We start from the raw sequence: 18,405 nt of genomic DNA on the forward strand, positions 1-18,405 counted from the left end.
CAAGTTTGCTTCTTCAGATGACCACCCAATTTCCTTTTGAAATTATTGACCATTTCCATTATCGTAGAATGGTTACAGTACACAAATAGACCAGTCAGTCCATCTCGTCCGTGCTAGCTCTGTGAAGCTCAAATACAGGGTACTAAGTGTATCAAGTCTTACTTATGTTAAAATAAAGTAACTGCGACAAATGTGGAGTAACATGGAATCACTGAACACTACAAAGTGACTCCAGATTATTTATTTCAGGCCTGCTTTGGTTTTACTTACTGTAATCGTGAGACGAGACGACGCAGGGAAATGAGCCTGTCTTGTGTATGAGCCAGTGAGATTGAACCAGTCTGAATGTAACCTGATAAGTGCAAAGAGACAGAGATTAAGCGGCATTTCTGTGCTGTCACTTCAACTATGCACAACTTGCAAATGTTATAACAACCCCTATGTACACATGTAAATAAAAACACGTAACCTCGCCCCATTGAAAGGAAAAACTGTAATAATTTAGCAGCTTTCATGACTATAGCAAGTCCCAAAGCACATTGGGGCCAAAATACTTTGAGATGTAGTCATCACTGTAATGTAGGAAAACCGGCATCCAATTTACGCACAAGCTTCACAAACATTAGTGTGATGATGACCTGTATCTGTTTTTGTAATGTTGATTGAGGGATACATATTGGACAGAATAATGGGGAGAACTCACTTGCTCTTCTTTAAAATAGTTCTATGGGATACTTGCTGTTCTCCTTAGAAAACACAGTACCTCAATTTTTCTTTTCATCCTGAAGAGGTAACACCAGAAGCAGAGCACACCCTCACTATTGCACTCGAGTGTTAATTCAACTTTTTGCTCAAGTTCTTGGAGTGGAACAGAACCCTTAAACCTTGTGACTCAGAGGCTATCATTGAGCCATAGCTGACACTGTGGAAAGGACTGTAAGAAATGAATGAGTCCCTTTAGACTCTATGGTTCCAAGCTGACTTCATTATTCCCCACATTAAAAAAAACAGGTACAGTATTAACCTCCCTGTGCAAGTAGAAACACTAACTGCTCACAACACAAACAGAAACAATGGGGCAATTCTCCTATTCCAACCCGCTAACTTTTTTGGCGGATTCAGTCGAGAGATGCGCACGTGCGCCGATTCGCAGGATTCAGGCATGCATCGTCTCCCACCTCCGGAAAGTAGGTGCGGTCAGGACCACGCAGGAAACTGGCAGGAAGACCAGGTAAGTACTTTAAATCTATTCTTAATGTTATTTGCATGTGATTATCGGGCCCGGGACTGAATTCTCCAGGCCCGATAGCATCTCCCACCCTGTCAGTGCAATTTCGCTTCGGTGGGATTTAGAGTAGCTCCCCATTTTCGGGGAACTAGCAGGACGACCCCGCTGGAATGAAGGGGGGGCAACTTGGGCTTCCCAAGGGGTCGGGCGGCAGGGATGTGGTGCCCCCTGGGCATGGGCACCCTGGCAGTGCCCAAGGGACACCTTGGCACTGTCCATCAGGCGGGGCCTAGAGGGCGATCAGTGGGAGTGAGGGGGTCCCATTGCCACACTGCCATTGGGATTGTTCGGGGCTGGTTTCGGGGGGGGGTGGTGGTCTGCCTCCCGAGTGGGGTGGGGGGGTCATCACTGCTGGGGAGGGCTGGAGATCGGAGAGCTCCAGGACTGGGAGGGATGGGGTCGTATGTGGTGTGTGTGTGTGTGTGTGTGTTGGTTGCACGCGCGCGCTGGAGTGGCAGCACTGCGGGGGTCCCGGGCTGGCCAGCAAACAGGAGGCTGACAGTTCGGGGCCACTGCGCATGGACAGAGTTCCAGAACTGTCAGACTCCATTGTGAATAGGCCCCGCCCCCCCTAGCTTTCAATGAGATTCACCATTGTGACCTCTGCATTGCACAGAGTGGGGAGATTCGAGTCTGAGCTCCCACTCAAAAAACAATTGTGATTTACACCTTTTTTCCTGTGAATTCAGCATTTAAAACTTTTTTGGGAGAATCGTCCCCAATGTAACTGCTCGTCACACAAACAGAAACACTGCAACCGCTTGCCACAGAAACTGAAAACACTGTAATTACTTCCTAAATAGACCATAAATAAACAGTATAAACAGAAATATTGTAATGATGTACTGTGTAAAAAGAAGCACTCTAAATGTGACCTTTACATGAATCATCTCTCAACAATGCGTGCCAGTTCTCCCCAGCTCCAAACACCAAACCAACAGTTTATTATTCTCCGTCATATCTTAACTACATACTTGCATAAAAATCCCAAAATATGATTTATGTATCCCAATTACAAAAATAATTGAAGTACTCCGATCAGCGAACAGATAGCCCTGCTCATCGAATATGATCTACCAAAACACCCCTCCACTCTCCCACCCACTGAAAATGATGGTGCCAAAGAAAATACCAAGCAATACCAAATGAAAGTCTTTACCTGTCTGGACACCAGTTTCTTGTGCCAAATGCTGATAAAGTTTGTTTGAATAATCAGCCATCTTGGTTTCTATGCTGATGTGCTTGACCGTGCTTACAATCCCTCCACAGAGTCGCGTGGTTCCTGCAGCCAACCTATCAACATTAACAAGAGGCACACAGGTTGGAATTAGATCATCTATCACAACCACCCTCCCCAACTCCCATGAATTAAGAGGCTCAATAATTAGTGCTACAGTTTGGAACAACTGCGGCGGGGTGGCTGGACGCCAGACTCTCTCACGCCCGATGAATTTAACCAAAAAAATCATTGTGCAGCCATGACATCACTTTACTGCATACCATAAAGCTTGTAATTTATATTCTTTAAAAGAAAATTTGCCTTGTGAGTTGATAAATAAATGACACGGTATGACTGAACCATACAAACCATGAAGGTTTGACACCTCATGCGTGGTCAATTGGATTACCTCAGCCACGAGTAATAGAAATGACCTCTCAAGTGGCACTGGACGAAGGGAGGTCAACGACAAAAACTGGAGGGAGAGGGAAGAGAAGGTTGGTGGAAAAGGAATTGGCCAGTAAACCCATTCGTCACTGTGATACACCACAACAGCGCCAACTGAATAAGAGCAGGGTCCTTGTGTGGTGAATTACAATATTTATCCTCGCACATGGAAGAATTGTGCTCAAAAACGGAAAATGCTGGAAAAACTCAGCAGGTCTGGCAGCATCTGTGTAGAGAAACAAAGTTAATGCTTCAAGTCCGCATGACCTTTCTTCAGAGCTAAAGAGAGGTAGAAATGTGATGGATTTTATACAGGAGAGGGGTGCAGCAGCTGGAGAATAGTAGAAAGTCAGCGATTGGGAGGAGTGAGGAGAGATTGCAACAAAGATGCATAGGCTCGTGAGAGAGGAAGCAGTAATGGCAGGAAAAGGTGCAAGTCATTGCACAAAGGTAAGGGCCAGAATTCTCCCATCCCACCCGCCACTGGAATTCAAGTGGGTGGGGGGTGCAAACCACATAAAGGTCCATTGAAGTTAGGCGGGAATCTCCGGTTTTCAGGCAAGCACGGTCGGAGAATCCCGCCCAAGATATCAGAATGCGTTAACGGGAGAATAAAAGTCAGTGCTCAGTGAAAACAAAACTTAATCAGTGGCAAATGGCCCAGTGGGGGAGAGGGAAGGGGTTGAATTTTGCATCACGGCAAGTAATATTTTGAATATATAAAAAACAATTTAAAATTTAAATAAAGGATAGAGGAGAAAAGTCACAGTCTAAAGTTGTTGAATTCAACATACGAGGGATTGCATTGGGAGCAGTGAAAACAATAGACCAAACTGAAGCTGCAAGTGAAATGTTGTTTCACCTGAAAGGAGTGTTTTGGGCCTTGAACACTGAGGACGAAGAGGGGCAGCTGTTGTACTTTCTTCAATTGCAAGGGAAGGTGGCGTGGGGAGGCGATGAGGAGTTGGGGAGTGATAAAGGAGTAGACCAGGGTGTCACAGGGGCAATGGTCCCTGCAGAATGCTTACGAAAAGATGTGTTTCATTGTGGCATCATGCTGGAGGTGGCAGAAATGGCAGAGGATGATCCTTTGAACATAGGGGCTATAGTGGGGTGGAAATTGAGGACAAGAGGGACTCTATCATGGTTCTGGAAGAGAGGGGAAAGCGCAAGGGCAGAGGTACAGGAAATGGGTTGAACCCATTGAGTGTCCTGTCAACCACAGGGTAGGAGAACCCTGGATACGGAAAAAGACAGACAAGTCAAAAGTGCCATTTTCCAAGGTGGCATCATCAGAACAGATGTGACAGAGGTAGAGAAACTGGGAGAATGGAATGGAGTTTTTACAGGAAGCAGGGTGTGAGGAGCTGTAGTTGAGGTAGCTTGAACTGTAACTGAGGCATTTGCGACTGTGGAACAAAATCACATTCAAAATCACAAGGCAAATCGGGGAGGAGATTAGAAATTAAAATTCACTTAGAAAACTATATCGACAGCATTCCCAGATGGCAATTCCAGACACAGACAGGACAGGTCTGCACTTAAAATCCTACCCTCATGTTAATTCATCTACACTGTGGAAAAACGATATTAAAATTCTGCCATTATTAATCGAGTGTACAATGGACAGAGATTCCTCTGAATATCTGCTTTACTTCCAGTGTTGTTCCCTCCACGCCAGAAATATAGTTCCCATAAGCACTGAAAGACTTCACACTCTTCATGCAAATGATTATTTTTCATGTGCGAGTCTAGACCTGGAATGATTTTCCCACATCAACAGACAGCCTCTTTCAGACGTCACCTAATGTCCACACACAGTTTCCACTGAAGATCACGGGATACAGTACAAGAATGGGTAACCAGGCTAATATTTTACCTCGCTGGCAGAAGCATAGAGACTGTAGTACCCCCATTGTCTGAAGTTTTCCTGGTCAATGTACCACTATGTATCTATTTATATACGAGAGGCAAGCTTTGACTAATGTCCATTGTGCTATGTTAGGTATGCTTTAAAATTGCAGGACTGACTTTCTTGTGACACAAGTTGGCATAACTACTAAGAGCAGCCTGAGGTGATGACAAAATTGAACGCGCTCTTATAGAAACACTGGTATAACCACACTAAAATACCAAATTGCAGGTTTAAATAGCCTTTTTTTTCCTCCTTTTAAAGGTATCTGAATTTATTACAGTAGTATGAAATACAATACAGAACTAGACAACAAAAATATTTCCTCCACACACTTTGAAAGCTGTACTCTATCAGTGCTTACCGTCCTTGCTCCAGTAACACAACATCATTCCAGCCCAGTTTGGAGAGGTGATATGCCACTGAGGAACCTACGATCCCTCCTCCACAAATCACAACATGGGCCTGGGAAGGCAACGGGCTCACGTTTGACACAAGCGCCGTTGAGCTTCCCCTCCGACAGCTACTGGACAAATGGCGTCGCAAAGGGCAGACAACATCAGACAATAGCCGAGGAAACATCTCAGCCCGAAGACAGCTCCATACAGGCACAGGGCAGCTCCTCATTGTTCACCATGAAATAAACAGAATAGATCGGGCAGTAATACCTGAAACAGCAAGAAGCAAAATTTCACAAATGGAAATTCAGAACAACTTGCATTTCTACAATTTTAACTTAACAAAACAACCCAAGGCACTTCACAGGAGCATTATCAGACAACTATTGACACTGAGTCAAAGAAAACAGAGAGGTGACTAAAGCCCTGGCCAAAGAGGCAGATTTTAAGAAGAGTTTTAAAAGGATCGAGGCAGAGAGGTTTCAGGAAGCAACTGCAGACCTTAGGCTGAGGCATGGCCACACTTGATGGGCCAAAGTTGTACAACAGGCCAGAATTGGAGGAACACATTCCCTGCAGTTTGTAAAGCGGTGACACGGATAGAGAGGGGTGAGGAGATTGCAGGGTTTGAACAACTAAAACAATTCTGTGTAGTGCTCCAGATGAAGCTATTCATCTAACGAAACTCACTGTACCTTTTAATATAATGCAAACTCAGCTCTGACATATTATCTAATTCCATAAAAACCCTGTGAAGTGAAACATGTGTCAGCCTCGTTTTGTGTATGTTACACAGTATTAGAAATACACAAACTTGCAATTGTACAACAAATTTTACAGCTAATCAATTTTGCAGCAAAATATATGCATGATTTTCAAACTGGAGAAAGGTTTATAGTTCCTCAGGGATCACTGTTAGGACCCCTGCTTTTCCTGATATATATTAACAACCATGATGCACAGGGCACAAATTCAAAATTTGCGGACGATGGAAAACTTGGAAATGTTATGAACCATGAGAAAGATAGTGTAGAACTTAAAAATAACATAGGTTGGTGGAATGGGCAGACGTGGATTCATTTTGGTAGGAATACAAGGACAATATAAAATAAAGGGTACAATTCTAAAGGGAGTTCAGGAACAGAGGGACTTGGTTGTATATGTGCAATAATCATTTACGATGGTAAGAGAAATTACAATCAAGGTTTAAAAAAATTGACATCCTGGGATATATAAATTGATGTAGGGAGCACAAAAGCAAGGAATGACGGTACACTTGTATAAAACTTGTTCACTCTCAACTGGAGTACTGGGCATCATATGTTAATAAGGATATGAAGGCATTAGAGCGGGTGTAGAAAAGATTCATGGGAATTGTTCTAGGGATGAGGAACTTCAGTTACATAGAAAGATTGGGGAGGCCGGCGTTGTTCTCCTTGGAGAACAGTAAGTGGAGATTTGATTGAGGTATTCAAAATCATGAGGTTGCCTGGACAGAGTAGTTAGGGAAAAACTTCCCATTGTTGGAAAGCCATGATGTGGAGATGCCGGCATTGGACTGAGCTGGGCACAGTAAGAAGTCTCACAACACCAGGTTAAAGTCCAACAGGTTTATTTGGTAGCACAAGCTTTCGGAGCGTTGCGCTTTCGGAGCGTTGCTCTTTCACCAGATGATGGCCCCGAGTGGTTCACTCACCTGATGAAGGAGCAGCGCTCCAAAAGCTCGTGCTACCAAATGAACCTGTTGGACTTCAACCTGGTGTTGTGAGACTTTTTACTTTGTCAGAAAGTCCTTGAACCAGAGAACATAGATTTAATTAGCAAAATAAATATGGTGATATGAGAAAAAAAAATCATGCGCAACAAATGGTTGGGATCAGGAGTGCAATGGAAGCAAATTCAACCAAGTCTTTCAAACGGGAATGGAATCAAAGGAAATAAAATGGTAGCACTACCAGAAAAGGACAGGGGAAATAACACTAGGTGAAATGCTCCTTCAAGAGCACCGGGCTAGCACAGAGAAGATGGGCACAAAGGCGTCCTACAGCTCTCCAATTAGCATGGGCTGAACGGCCAGTCAGCTGCTCTCCAGGACCCAAAGCCCCGGAGCTGCCATGGCGACAGAGAGCTGGGCCCGGCCCTCATGCCCGGTGCCCTTCACACTGACCCTGGTCTCCTCCCCTCCCGGGCCGGGCTCACGGTGCCTCCCCAGCCCTTTGGCCGGTCTCTCACTCACCAGGGCCACTCCGACTCCTGACGGTGTGGGTCTAGGAAACTCGGCACAAAGCCGCCAACCACAACACAGCAACAACTCCACCCGGGGGCTCCGGCAACCCGCTCCCCCTCTCCGCACAGCCCCCCCGCCGTGCAACGTCATCACGCACCAGCACCGGCCCCGCCCATGGAGGGGGTGGGCGCGGTCTCAATGGCCAAAGACCACGCCCCCCTCCATTCACTGGGTGCAGATGATTGGCAGGACAACAAGGAGCAGACTTTGTTGTGCTGTCACCTCTGAAACTTGGGGACTCAACAACAATCACCTCAAATTACATTTATATTGCGCCTTTAGCATTGTAAAACCACCCAACATAGAACATAGAACATTACAGCGCAGTGCAGGCCCTTCGGCCCTCGATGTTGCGCCGACCAGTGGTACCAATCTAAAGCCCCTCTAATCTACACTATTCCAATATCATCCATATGTTTATCCAATAACCACTTGAACGCTCTCAACGTTGACGAGTCCACCACTGCTGCAGGCAGGGCATTCCACGCCCTTACTACTCTCTGAGTAAAGAACCTACCTCTAACATCTGTCCTATATCTCTCACCCCTCAATTTAAAGCTATGTCCCCTCGTGCTAGCCAATACCATCCGAGGAAAAAGGCTCTCACTATCCACCCTATCTAATCCTCTGATCATCTTGTATGCCTCTATTAAGTCACCTCTTAACCTTCTTCTCTCTAACGAAAACAACCTCAAGCCCCTCAGCCTTTCCTCATACGATGTTCCCACCATACCAGGCAACATCCTGGTAAATCTCCTCTGCACCCTTTCCAACACTTCCACATCTTTCCTATAATACGGCGACCAGAACTGTACACAATACTCCAAATGCGGCCGCACCAGAGTTTTGTACAGTTGCAGCATGACCTCCTGACTCTGAAACTCAATCCCTCTACCAATAAAAGCTAACACACCGTACGCCTTCTTAACAACCCTATCAACCTGGGTGCCAACTTTCAGGGATCTATGCACATGGACACCCAGATCCCTCTGTTCATCCACACTACCAAGTATCTTACCATTAGCCCAGTACTCTGTATTCCTGTTACTCCTTCCAAAGTGAATCACCTCACATTTTTCCGCATTAAACTCCATTTGCCACCTCTCAGCCCAGCTCTGCAGCTTATCTATGTCCCTCTGTAACCTGCCACTTCCCTTCGCACTGTCTACAACTCCACCGAATTTAGTGTCATCCGCAAATTTACTAATCCATCCTTCCACGCCCTCATCCAAGCCATTAATAAAATGACAAACAGCAGTGGCCCCAAAACAGATCCTTGCGGTACACCACTAGTAACTGAACTCCAGGATGAATATTTCCCATCAACCACCACCCTTTGTTTTCTTACAGCTAGCCAATTCCTGATCCAAACCACTAAATCACCCTCAATCCCATGTGTCCGTATTTTCTGCAAAAGCTTACCATGGGGAACCTTATCAAACGCTTTGCTGAAATCCATATACACCACATCAACCACTTTACCCTCATCCACCTCTTTGGTCACCTTCTCAAAGAACTCAATAAGGTTTGTGAGGCACGACCTACCCTTCACAAAACCGTGCTGACTATCCCTAATCAAATTATTCCTTTCTAGGTGATTATAAATCTTATCTCTTATAATCCTTTCCAATACTTTGCCCACAACAGAAGTAAGGCTCACCGGTCTATGATTACCAGGATTGTCCCTACTCCCCTTCTTGAACAAGGGGACAACATTTGCTATCCTCCAGTCTTCTGGCACTGTTCCTGTAGACAATGACGACACAAAGATCAAAGCCAAAGGCTCTGCAATCTCCTCTCTAGCCTCCCAGAGAATCCTAGGATAAATCCCATCCGGCCCAGGGGACTTGTCTATTTTTACCCTTTCCAGAATTGCTAACACCTCCTCCTTATGAACATCAATCCCATCCAGTCCAACAACCTGCATCTCAGTACTCCCCTCAACAACACTGTCCCTCTCCAGTGTGAATACCGACGAAAAATATTCATTTAGTGCCTCTCCTATCTCTTCAGACTCCACGCACAACTTCCCACTACTGTCCTTGACTGGCCCTAATCTTACCCTAGTCATTCTTTTACTCCTGACATACCTATAGAAAGCTATCAGTGGAGTGTTTGTGTTATTCCACAGCAGATGGTAAGTGCCCACTGCCCAAATCTGAAAAGGAAATTCGAATAGCTACCTGACCAGTTTTGCAATTTGTGTGTAATGAGGAAGTTTTCTGAAATCAGAAGTCACTTCGCTGACCAATTATGATGATTTTATATTAACGATAAACATTTATTAAAAGTGATGAAAAAAAGTTACACTGAAAATACAAGAATACCTTAACACAGTTAACAGTACTTTTAAAAATCTTTTCAAACAGATCTTGGTTTAAATAACTCAGAACGAAACCCCCCCTTTAGATGACAACAGTCCTTATAGGTTTTTTAATCTATAAAATTCCAGTAACTTTACAACACAATGCCCTGCTACTCTTAGAGTGTTCTTTGAGGGTGACAGCAAACTGGTACTCCCAGTCTGGTTTCGTCCACACCTCTGTCTTCTTTGCGATCTCACCAGCTACCCCACGCACATAGTCTTACTTGTTTTCTTTAATCTGTTTTCCTCTTTTCATCTTACCCTCTATGGTTTCCTACAATCTCTTAGAAGTTCCCAAAATTGATCAATTTTTTTACTTTATGGTGACTATATTTTAAAAGTACACTTACCCTATCTTTCTTCATCGATTTACAATCTTTCAATTTGTATATGTTCCCCATTGAAATACAACAATCATTTTCAAATTACTTCTTTCATTGCATTGTGTAAATTTTTATTTAAGCGCTCCAGGTTTTCTCTGTTCATTGTCATATCAAACCAACTACCTTCACACCTTCTCATTGATCTTTGACCTTTGCAGTCTTTTGCTCCAATACAATTCTCATTTTTTTGTTTTTTTGCTATTTTATGCTGCTTCCTTTCTTCAGATTTCTTTACAAAATAAGCTACTTTGAAAAGCACAATCATGTCATTGTCCTTGTATTTCAGACCCGGCATTTCTACAAATTTTGTGGCAGAATCTGTACTGTCAAAGATCACAAATACTGATCCCTTAAATTGTCTCTGCAATGTCCTTCTCATCTGTATGTTTTACACAGGCCCAGTTTCATCAAACCAGTCCTTAATTTCATTAAGAACAAAGAACAAATAACAATACAGCACAGGAACAGGCCCTTCGGCCCTCCAAGCCCGCGCCGCTCCCTGGTCCAAACTAGACCATTCTTTTGTATCCCTCCATTCCCACTCCGTTCATATGGCTATCTAGATAAGTCTCAAACGTTCCCAGTGTGTCCGCCTCCACCACCTTGCCTGGCAGCGCATTCCAGGCCCCCACCACCCTCTGTGTAAAATATGTCCGTCTGATATCCTCCCTACATTATTTCTACCAAAATGCATCACTTCGCATTTATCAGGATTGAACTCCACCCATCTAGCCACCGCCCCCTTTATCCCATGAGATCCAACCTTTTTCACCAACCTGCCATGAGGGACTTTGTCAAACGCTTTACTAAAGTCCATATAGACGACATCCACGGCCCTTCCCTCGTCAACCATTTTGGTCACTTCTTCAAAAAACTCCACCAGGTTAGTGAGGCATGACCTCCCTCTCACAAAACCATGCTGACTATCGTTAATGAGTTTATTCCTTTCTAAATGCGCATACATCCTATCTCTAAGAATCTTCTCCAACAACTTCCCGACCACGGACGTCAAGCTCACCGGCCTATAATTTCCCGGGTTATCCTTCCTACCCTTCTTAAATAACGGGACCACATTAGCTATCCTCCAATCCTCTGGGACCTCACCTGCGTCCAGTGACGAGACAAAGATTTGCGTCAGAGGCCCAGCGATTTCATCTCTCGTCTCCCTGAGCAGCCTTGGATAGATTCCATCAGGCCCTGGGGATTTGTCAGTCTTTATATTCTCTAACAAACCTAACACTTCCTCCTTTGTAATGGAGATTTTCTCCAACGGTTCAACACTCCTCTCCGAGACACTCCCAGTCAACACATCCCTCTCCTTTGTGAATACCGACGCAAAGTATTCATTTAGGATCTCCCCTACTTCTTTGGGCTCCAAGCATAATTCCCCACTTTTGTCCCTGAGAGGTCCGATTTTTTCCCTGACAACCCTTTTGTTCCTAACGTATGAATAAAATGCCTTGGGATTCTCCTTAATCCTGTCTGCCAAGAACATTTCGTGACCCCTTTTTGCTCTTCTAATTCCCCGTTTGAGTTCTTTCCTACTTTCTTTGTACTCCTCCAGAGCTCCCTCCGTTTTTAGCTGCCTGGACCTAACATACGCCTCTCTTTTCTTTTTGACCAGTCCCTCAATTTCCCTGGTTATCCACGGTTCTTGAATCCTACCCTTCCTATCCTTCTTTTTTACAGGCACATGCCTGTCCTGTAGCCCTAACAACTGTTCCTTAAAAGACTCCCACATGCCAGATGTGGATTTACCCTCAAACAGCCTCTCCCAATCAAGAGCTGCCAATTTCTGCCTAATCCCACTAAAGTTAGCCTTCCCCCAATCCAACACCTTACCCTTGGGACACCACTCATCCTCTTCCATCACTATCCTAAAGCTAACAGAATTGTGGTCACTATTTGTCACATGTTCCCCTACCGAAACTTTGAAGACCTGACCGGGCTCATTCCCCAGTACGAGGTCCAGTATAGCCCCTCTCTAGTCGGGCTATCTACATATTGTTCCAAAGAACCCTCCTGAATGCATTTTACAAATTCCTCCCCATTCAGAGTCCCTGCTCTCAGCGATTTCCAGTCTATACCAGGGAAATTGAAGTCTCCCACTACAACAACCCTATTTTTCCTGCACCTATCTAGTATCTCCTGACATATCCGCTCTTCCACTTCCTTTGGGCTGTTGGGGGGCCTGTAGTACACCCCCAACATAGTGACTGCGCCCTTCCTGTTTCTAAGCTCCACCCAGAGTGACTCATTACACGACCCCTCTGAATTGTCCTCCCTCTGCACCGCTGTAATATGCTCTCCAACTAATACTGCTACTCCCCCACCTCTTTTGGCCCCTCCTCTGTCTCGCCTTAAACTCTTGTACCCCGGAATATTCAGCTGCCAGTCCTGTCCCTCTTTCAACCAAGTCTCTGTCACCGCAACCACATCCAAATTCCTCGTGAGCATTAAGGCCCTAAGTTCGTCTGTCTTACCTGCTACGCTCCTTGCATTGAAGTAGAAGCACTCCAGACCTCCAGGCCCAGTGAGGTCATCCTCCCCCAGAGTGCTCTTCTTCTTTGCCAGCCTTGTCCCAGTCCCAAGCTCGTCCCCAGCCTCTACACTTCGTATGGCACTTGTGGGAAAGCCTTTAACATATACAGATTTCACAGAGTTTTTGTACTCCTCAAATTCAGGAAGAGGCTTGCTTGGGGAACGACAAATTTTGGTTTTATCTTCACTTATTTCCAGAAGTCCACTTTTTGATTTCTTGAGTCCTTCAACTATTACAGTGAAATCTGTTGTCAGACAATTTAACCTGTTAAATTTAATATCGTTTCCAGAGGTACCCAACTATCATCCAACCTGATCTGTTCTTTGAGAAATTTATCGCGTGGCAAGTTGTGATCACCAAAGTAATATTCAATCTGTTCACATATTTTCTTCTCCAACTGAGTTATTTCTTGAGCCACTCCATTCTCTGCCATCTTAGCAACCTACTGCGAGACAGTTCGGTGCCACCTTCACCATAGGTTTAAGGTGAGCGGGGAGAGATACAAAAGGGTCCAGAGGGGCAATTTTTTCACACAAAGGGTGGTGAGTGTCTGGAACAAACTGCCAGAGGTAGTAATAGAGGTGGGTACAATTTTGTCTTTTAAAAAGCGTTTAAACAGTTACATGGGGAAAATGGGTATAGAGGGATATGGGCCAAATGCGGGCAATTGGGATTAGCTTAGGGGTTTAAAAAAAAAGGATGGCATGGACAAGTTCGGCCGAAGAGCCTGTTTCCATGCTGTAAACCTCTATGACTCTACAATTAAACCAGTCACACCCCCACAAGCTTGTTTCCTAGTATATGAGAAAATGAGAGTGATTTACAAGAGAAAAAAATTATCATTTTCTGGACACCTCTATCTTTTTTGGAAAACTAACCATCATAATTATAAAACAGCTTCATTTCCTTAACCCCTTTTGCATGAATTACTAATTATCTCTATAAACCAACCTATTAGATTATAAAATGCATGCATTAATTTGATAATATACACAGGTTTGCTTGCTGTGTTCATAATAAAGTTCATTTCAGTCCCTTCTTCAAGTTTCAGATGTTCAATCTACCTTGAATTTTAATCTCTTGACAATGCAGTGCCCCGTATATTGTTTGAATCCTAGTTGATATTGGAATAGTTAAAGTTTCCTTCTATGCCCTCTTTTGACTTAATTTGATTTATTATTGTCACATGTATTGGTATACAGTGAAAAGTGTTGTTTCTTACATGCTATACAGACAAAGCATACCGTTCAAAGTGAATGAAAGGAGAAAGTGCAGAATGTAGTGTTACAGTCATAACTAGGGTGTAAAGAAAGATCAACTTAATATAAGGTAGGTCCATTCAAAGGATCTTAAGGAGTCGGCTGGTACGTGACCTCAGACTTTGCCTACATATTTGTTCTTCTCTCTCCCTTTCACTATTTGGGCATCTGTAGTATACTCCCAGCGGTGTGCCTGCCCCTTTTTTTATTTTTAAGTTCAATCCATCAAGCCTCAATTTGTTGACCGGTTTAGTATATCACCCTTCTCACATTGGGATTTAGTTAGGAACATTGTTTCTTACCAAACACTTCCATTACCTACCTCAGTATTTAACAATTAATTACTTTAATGGATTGAAAATACTCACCACAACTTACTCACCAATCAACTACTTTGGTTGGTCCCAAGTCACTTTCTAAACTGGCGTTTGTTGACTGCTCTTCCTCCAGTTGAGTATGAGGTCCTCTGCAATCACTTCCATCCGCAGTTACGGTGACCAGGCTGAGTTTTCCCAAATGCTCCTCAGTGACTCCTCACCAATGGCGCTCTTATATCCGCTCTCAGTCTCGCTCTTTTATCTCCCGGCTCCACTCTCAGTCTCACGCTTTCTCTTGCTCTTTTTCCTCTCCGGCTTTGCTCACTCTCACTTCTGGTCAGGACCAAGAGATTGAGAACTCCTAAGCCAGTTGGGTGGCACTCCGTACTATTGTGACTTGTCTTCTCCTGACCAGACAATGGAAAGTCTCTTCAGCGTTCCATCTTCCTTGAGGAGCATTCCTCTCACACGGGAATTCATGTTTTTAAAGTTTATTTATTAATGCTACAAAGTAGGCTTACATCAACACTGCAATGAAGTTACTGTGAAAATTCCTAGCTGCCATTCTCCAGTGACTGTTCGGGCACACTGAGGCATGGCATTTAGCATGGCCAATGCACCTAACCAGCACATCTTTTGGACTGTGGAAGGAAACTGGAGTACCTGGAGGAAACCCACGTAGACATGGGGAGAATGTACAGACTCCACACAGTCAATGACCCAAGCCGGGAATCAAACCCGAATCCCTGCATTGTGAGGCTACAGTGCTGACCACTGTGCCAAGTGGGCCATTTCACTGTGGCAAACCTCCCCCCTCCAATGCACTGTGGTCTCTTGTGTTGACAGTTCAGCCTTGGCAGGGCAGACTTCAGTGCCAGTTGACACCATCATTAAGACACCTGAATGCATGGGGGAATGGACACCTGACTACTCTTTCCATCAAAGGTCGATGCCATTGCTGCACTTACCCTTGCCAAACACAGGAGATTATTGAACCTTTTGTGGCACTGCAGTAAAATTATTGATCTTCAGCAACACAGCTCCTTAGTCTCCCTGACAACTTCTGGCAGCATTCAGGGAGCTGCCTCCTCTGGTTTCAACCGCTCCCCCCCAACCAGGCCCTCATTGGATGTTTTCCTGCTGCCGCCTGCACAGAGACCAAACTGACAGATGCATTACACACTGGGTGGGCCTTAACTGGCTACTTGTCTAATATTATATTAACAATGTCATCTCGAGATAGAGGGAGTTTCACATCCACTCCCTCCTGCACTGAATTTGGGCATGCCCCAGGGGTAAAATTCAGGCCATGGAAAGACTATCTCCTCACTTATAAAATCCTTGTACATTTCTGTAGCCTGCCTTTCAACATTCCATTGGGTAGCTTGTGACATATTTTCAGCATAATACCTGCCCTTTCTTTCCCCTTGCACAAAACTCACTGGTTTGCCTTGCCCTAAAGCCCCTGAACTCACAACTTTTCCTGCATATAACCCGCCAGCACATTAATTTTATGTACCAACCTTATCACAATGAAAACATTTCAGCTTTCTCATGTCACTTCCAACATCAGCACCTTCCTTTCTAGTCTGAGGTGAAATTTCCCTCAAATCTCTAACTGTTCCTTCTCTTCCTCAACTATCTGCCTTCCTTTCACCTCCCCATTTTTGCATTTAAAAGGGTGTCAAAACAGTTTCTGGTCTATGGACCAGCTCATAATCATCTGCCATCTCTGCTGCTTCGGCCGGTGGCTCTGACATCCATCATTATGAAGTGCTTCGAAAGGTTAGTCATGGCACAAATTCCAGCCTCCCAGACTATCTGGATCCACTACAGTTTGCCTACAGCTGCAACAGGTCCACAGCAGATGCCATTTCCCTGGCCCTGCACTTAACCCTGGACGCCTAGATAACAAGGACACATATGTCAGACTCCTATTTATTGACTACAGCTCAGCCTTCAACACCATTATTCCCACGAAACTCACCTCCAAACTCAGTGCCTGGGCCTCGGCACCTTCCTCTGTGACTGGATCCTGAACTTCCTAACTCACAGACTACAATCAGTAAGGATAGGCAACAACACCTCCTCCACAATCATCTTCAATACCTGTGCCCCACCAGGCTGTGTTCTCAGCCCCCTACTATACTCCTGATACAACTATGACTGTGTGGCCAAATTTCCCTTCAATTCGATTTTCAAGTTTGCTAACGACACCACCATAGTGGGTCGGATCTCAAACAATGACGAGACAGAATACAGATAGAGAATCTGGTGAACTGATGCGGCAACAATAATCTCTCCCTCAATGTCAACAAAACGAAGGGGATTGTCATCGACTTCAGGAAGCGTAAAGGAGAACATGCCCCTGTCTACATCAATGGGGACAAAGCAGAAAGGATCGACAGCTTCAAGTTTTTAGGTGTCCAGTTCACCAACAACCTGTCCTGGTCCCCCTATGCCATGCCAAACGATAGTTAAGAAAGCCCACCAACGCCACTACTTTCTCAGAAGACTGAGGAAATTTGACATGTCAGCTACAACTCTCACCAACGTTTACAGATGCACCATAGAAAGCATTCTTTCTGGTTGTATCACAGCTTGGTATGGCTCCTGCTCTGCCCAAGACCGCAAGGAACTACAAAAGGTCGTGAATGTAGCCCAATCCATCACGCAAATCAGCCTCTCATCCATTGACTCTGTCTACACTTCCCGCTGCCTCAGCAAAGCGGCCAACATAATTAAGGACTCCACGCACCCCAGACATTTTTTCTTCAGTTGGGAAAAAGATACAAAGTCTGAGGTCACGTACAAACCGACACAAGAAAAGCTTCTTCCCTGCTGCTGTCAGACTTTTGAATGGACTTACCTTGCATTAAGTTGATCTTTCTCTACACCCTAGCTATGACTGTAACACTACATTCTGCACTCTCTCGTTTCCTTCTCTATGAACGGTATGTTTTGGCTGTATAGCGCGCAAAAAACAATACTTTTCACTGCATGTTAATACATGTGACAATAATAAATCAAATCAAATCAAATTGTCCAGCTGTTTTACCCCTCTGTTTCTCCACATGGGTTCTTACTACTGAAGAAGTGAATCTTTAATTTCTTCCAAAAGAATTATTTCTCTAAGAGCTTCATATATTACCTCTATTGTAATGCCCTCATCTACCAGTCAAAATGATTTTGTTTGCATTTCTCAAATTCAATATAAATTTATCAGACTGTTCTCTGGAGCCAACTCATATGCACTCAGAATAGCCTGTTTTACTGCATCATATTCCCCAAATGTCTCTTCTGATACAGATACCTATACCTCATGAGCTCTATCCACTAATTTATCTTGGCTATTTCATCTGTTTAGCTATCTTCTCAAACGAAATAAAGAGTGCTTCCACATCACTTTCCTTAAAGTTTGGAAGAGCATGTACAAATTTAAACATCTCCCACTGGGCTCTGATCTGGAAATAAGTCCTTCCCCATCTTCTGATGTCTCTCCTTTAATTGTCAGCCTTCTCAGTTAGAATTCTCTGTCTCTCTTCTTTTCTCTTTCCTCTTTTTCTAACTTCACTCTTTCCAATTTCATTTCCCGACATTTTTCTGTCTCTTGTCTTTCTGCTTTTTCACTTTGAAAGGCACATTCTCTCTCCTTTTCTTTTTTGCTTGCCTCCCTTTCTTGCTTTCTCATTGCTCTACCTTTGTCTCTTTTCTTTTCTGCCGATTCAAGTTTTTTTCATTTGCAATTGAATCTTAGCTGATTCAAGTGCCTCCTTTGAGAACTTGGTCTTTTGGGTATTTTGTTACATTTCAAATTCTGTGCTATTCTTTCAATTATGTCTGTTTTCCTTACCCCTGCAGGTAACTCTAACATATCCGCTAATTCTGTTAATTTAACTTGATTCACCTTTGTAATCCACCTACAGTTATATCTTCTACTCTCAAAAAGTCTTAGCAATTGTCAAAACCATTTTGCAGTCTCCCACTT

General features: G+C 44.1%; 1 protein-coding gene across 2 annotated transcripts in view; it reads right to left on the minus strand.

Moving 5' to 3' along the window:
- pdpr (pyruvate dehydrogenase phosphatase regulatory subunit) overlaps nt 1-7,631 on the minus strand; it is a 61,985-nt gene extending 54,354 nt beyond the window's left edge. For both annotated transcript variants that reach the window (XM_078211075.1, XM_078211074.1), the window contains exons 1-4: nt 7,501-7,631; nt 5,231-5,534; nt 2,448-2,581; nt 271-352 (exon numbers count right to left, since the gene is read on the minus strand). In XM_078211075.1, the coding sequence (XP_078067201.1) occupies nt 271-352; nt 2,448-2,581; nt 5,231-5,493 (479 nt within the window). In that variant the 5' untranslated portion in view covers nt 5,494-5,534; nt 7,501-7,631. The remainder of the gene's footprint in view (nt 1-270; nt 353-2,447; nt 2,582-5,230; nt 5,535-7,500) is intronic.
- Nucleotides 7,632-18,405: the final 10,774 nt, after the last annotated feature.

This window comes from Mustelus asterias, chromosome 4, assembly GCF_964213995.1.
Source record: "Mustelus asterias chromosome 4, sMusAst1.hap1.1, whole genome shotgun sequence".
Taxonomy (NCBI): domain Eukaryota; kingdom Metazoa; phylum Chordata; class Chondrichthyes; order Carcharhiniformes; family Triakidae; genus Mustelus; species Mustelus asterias.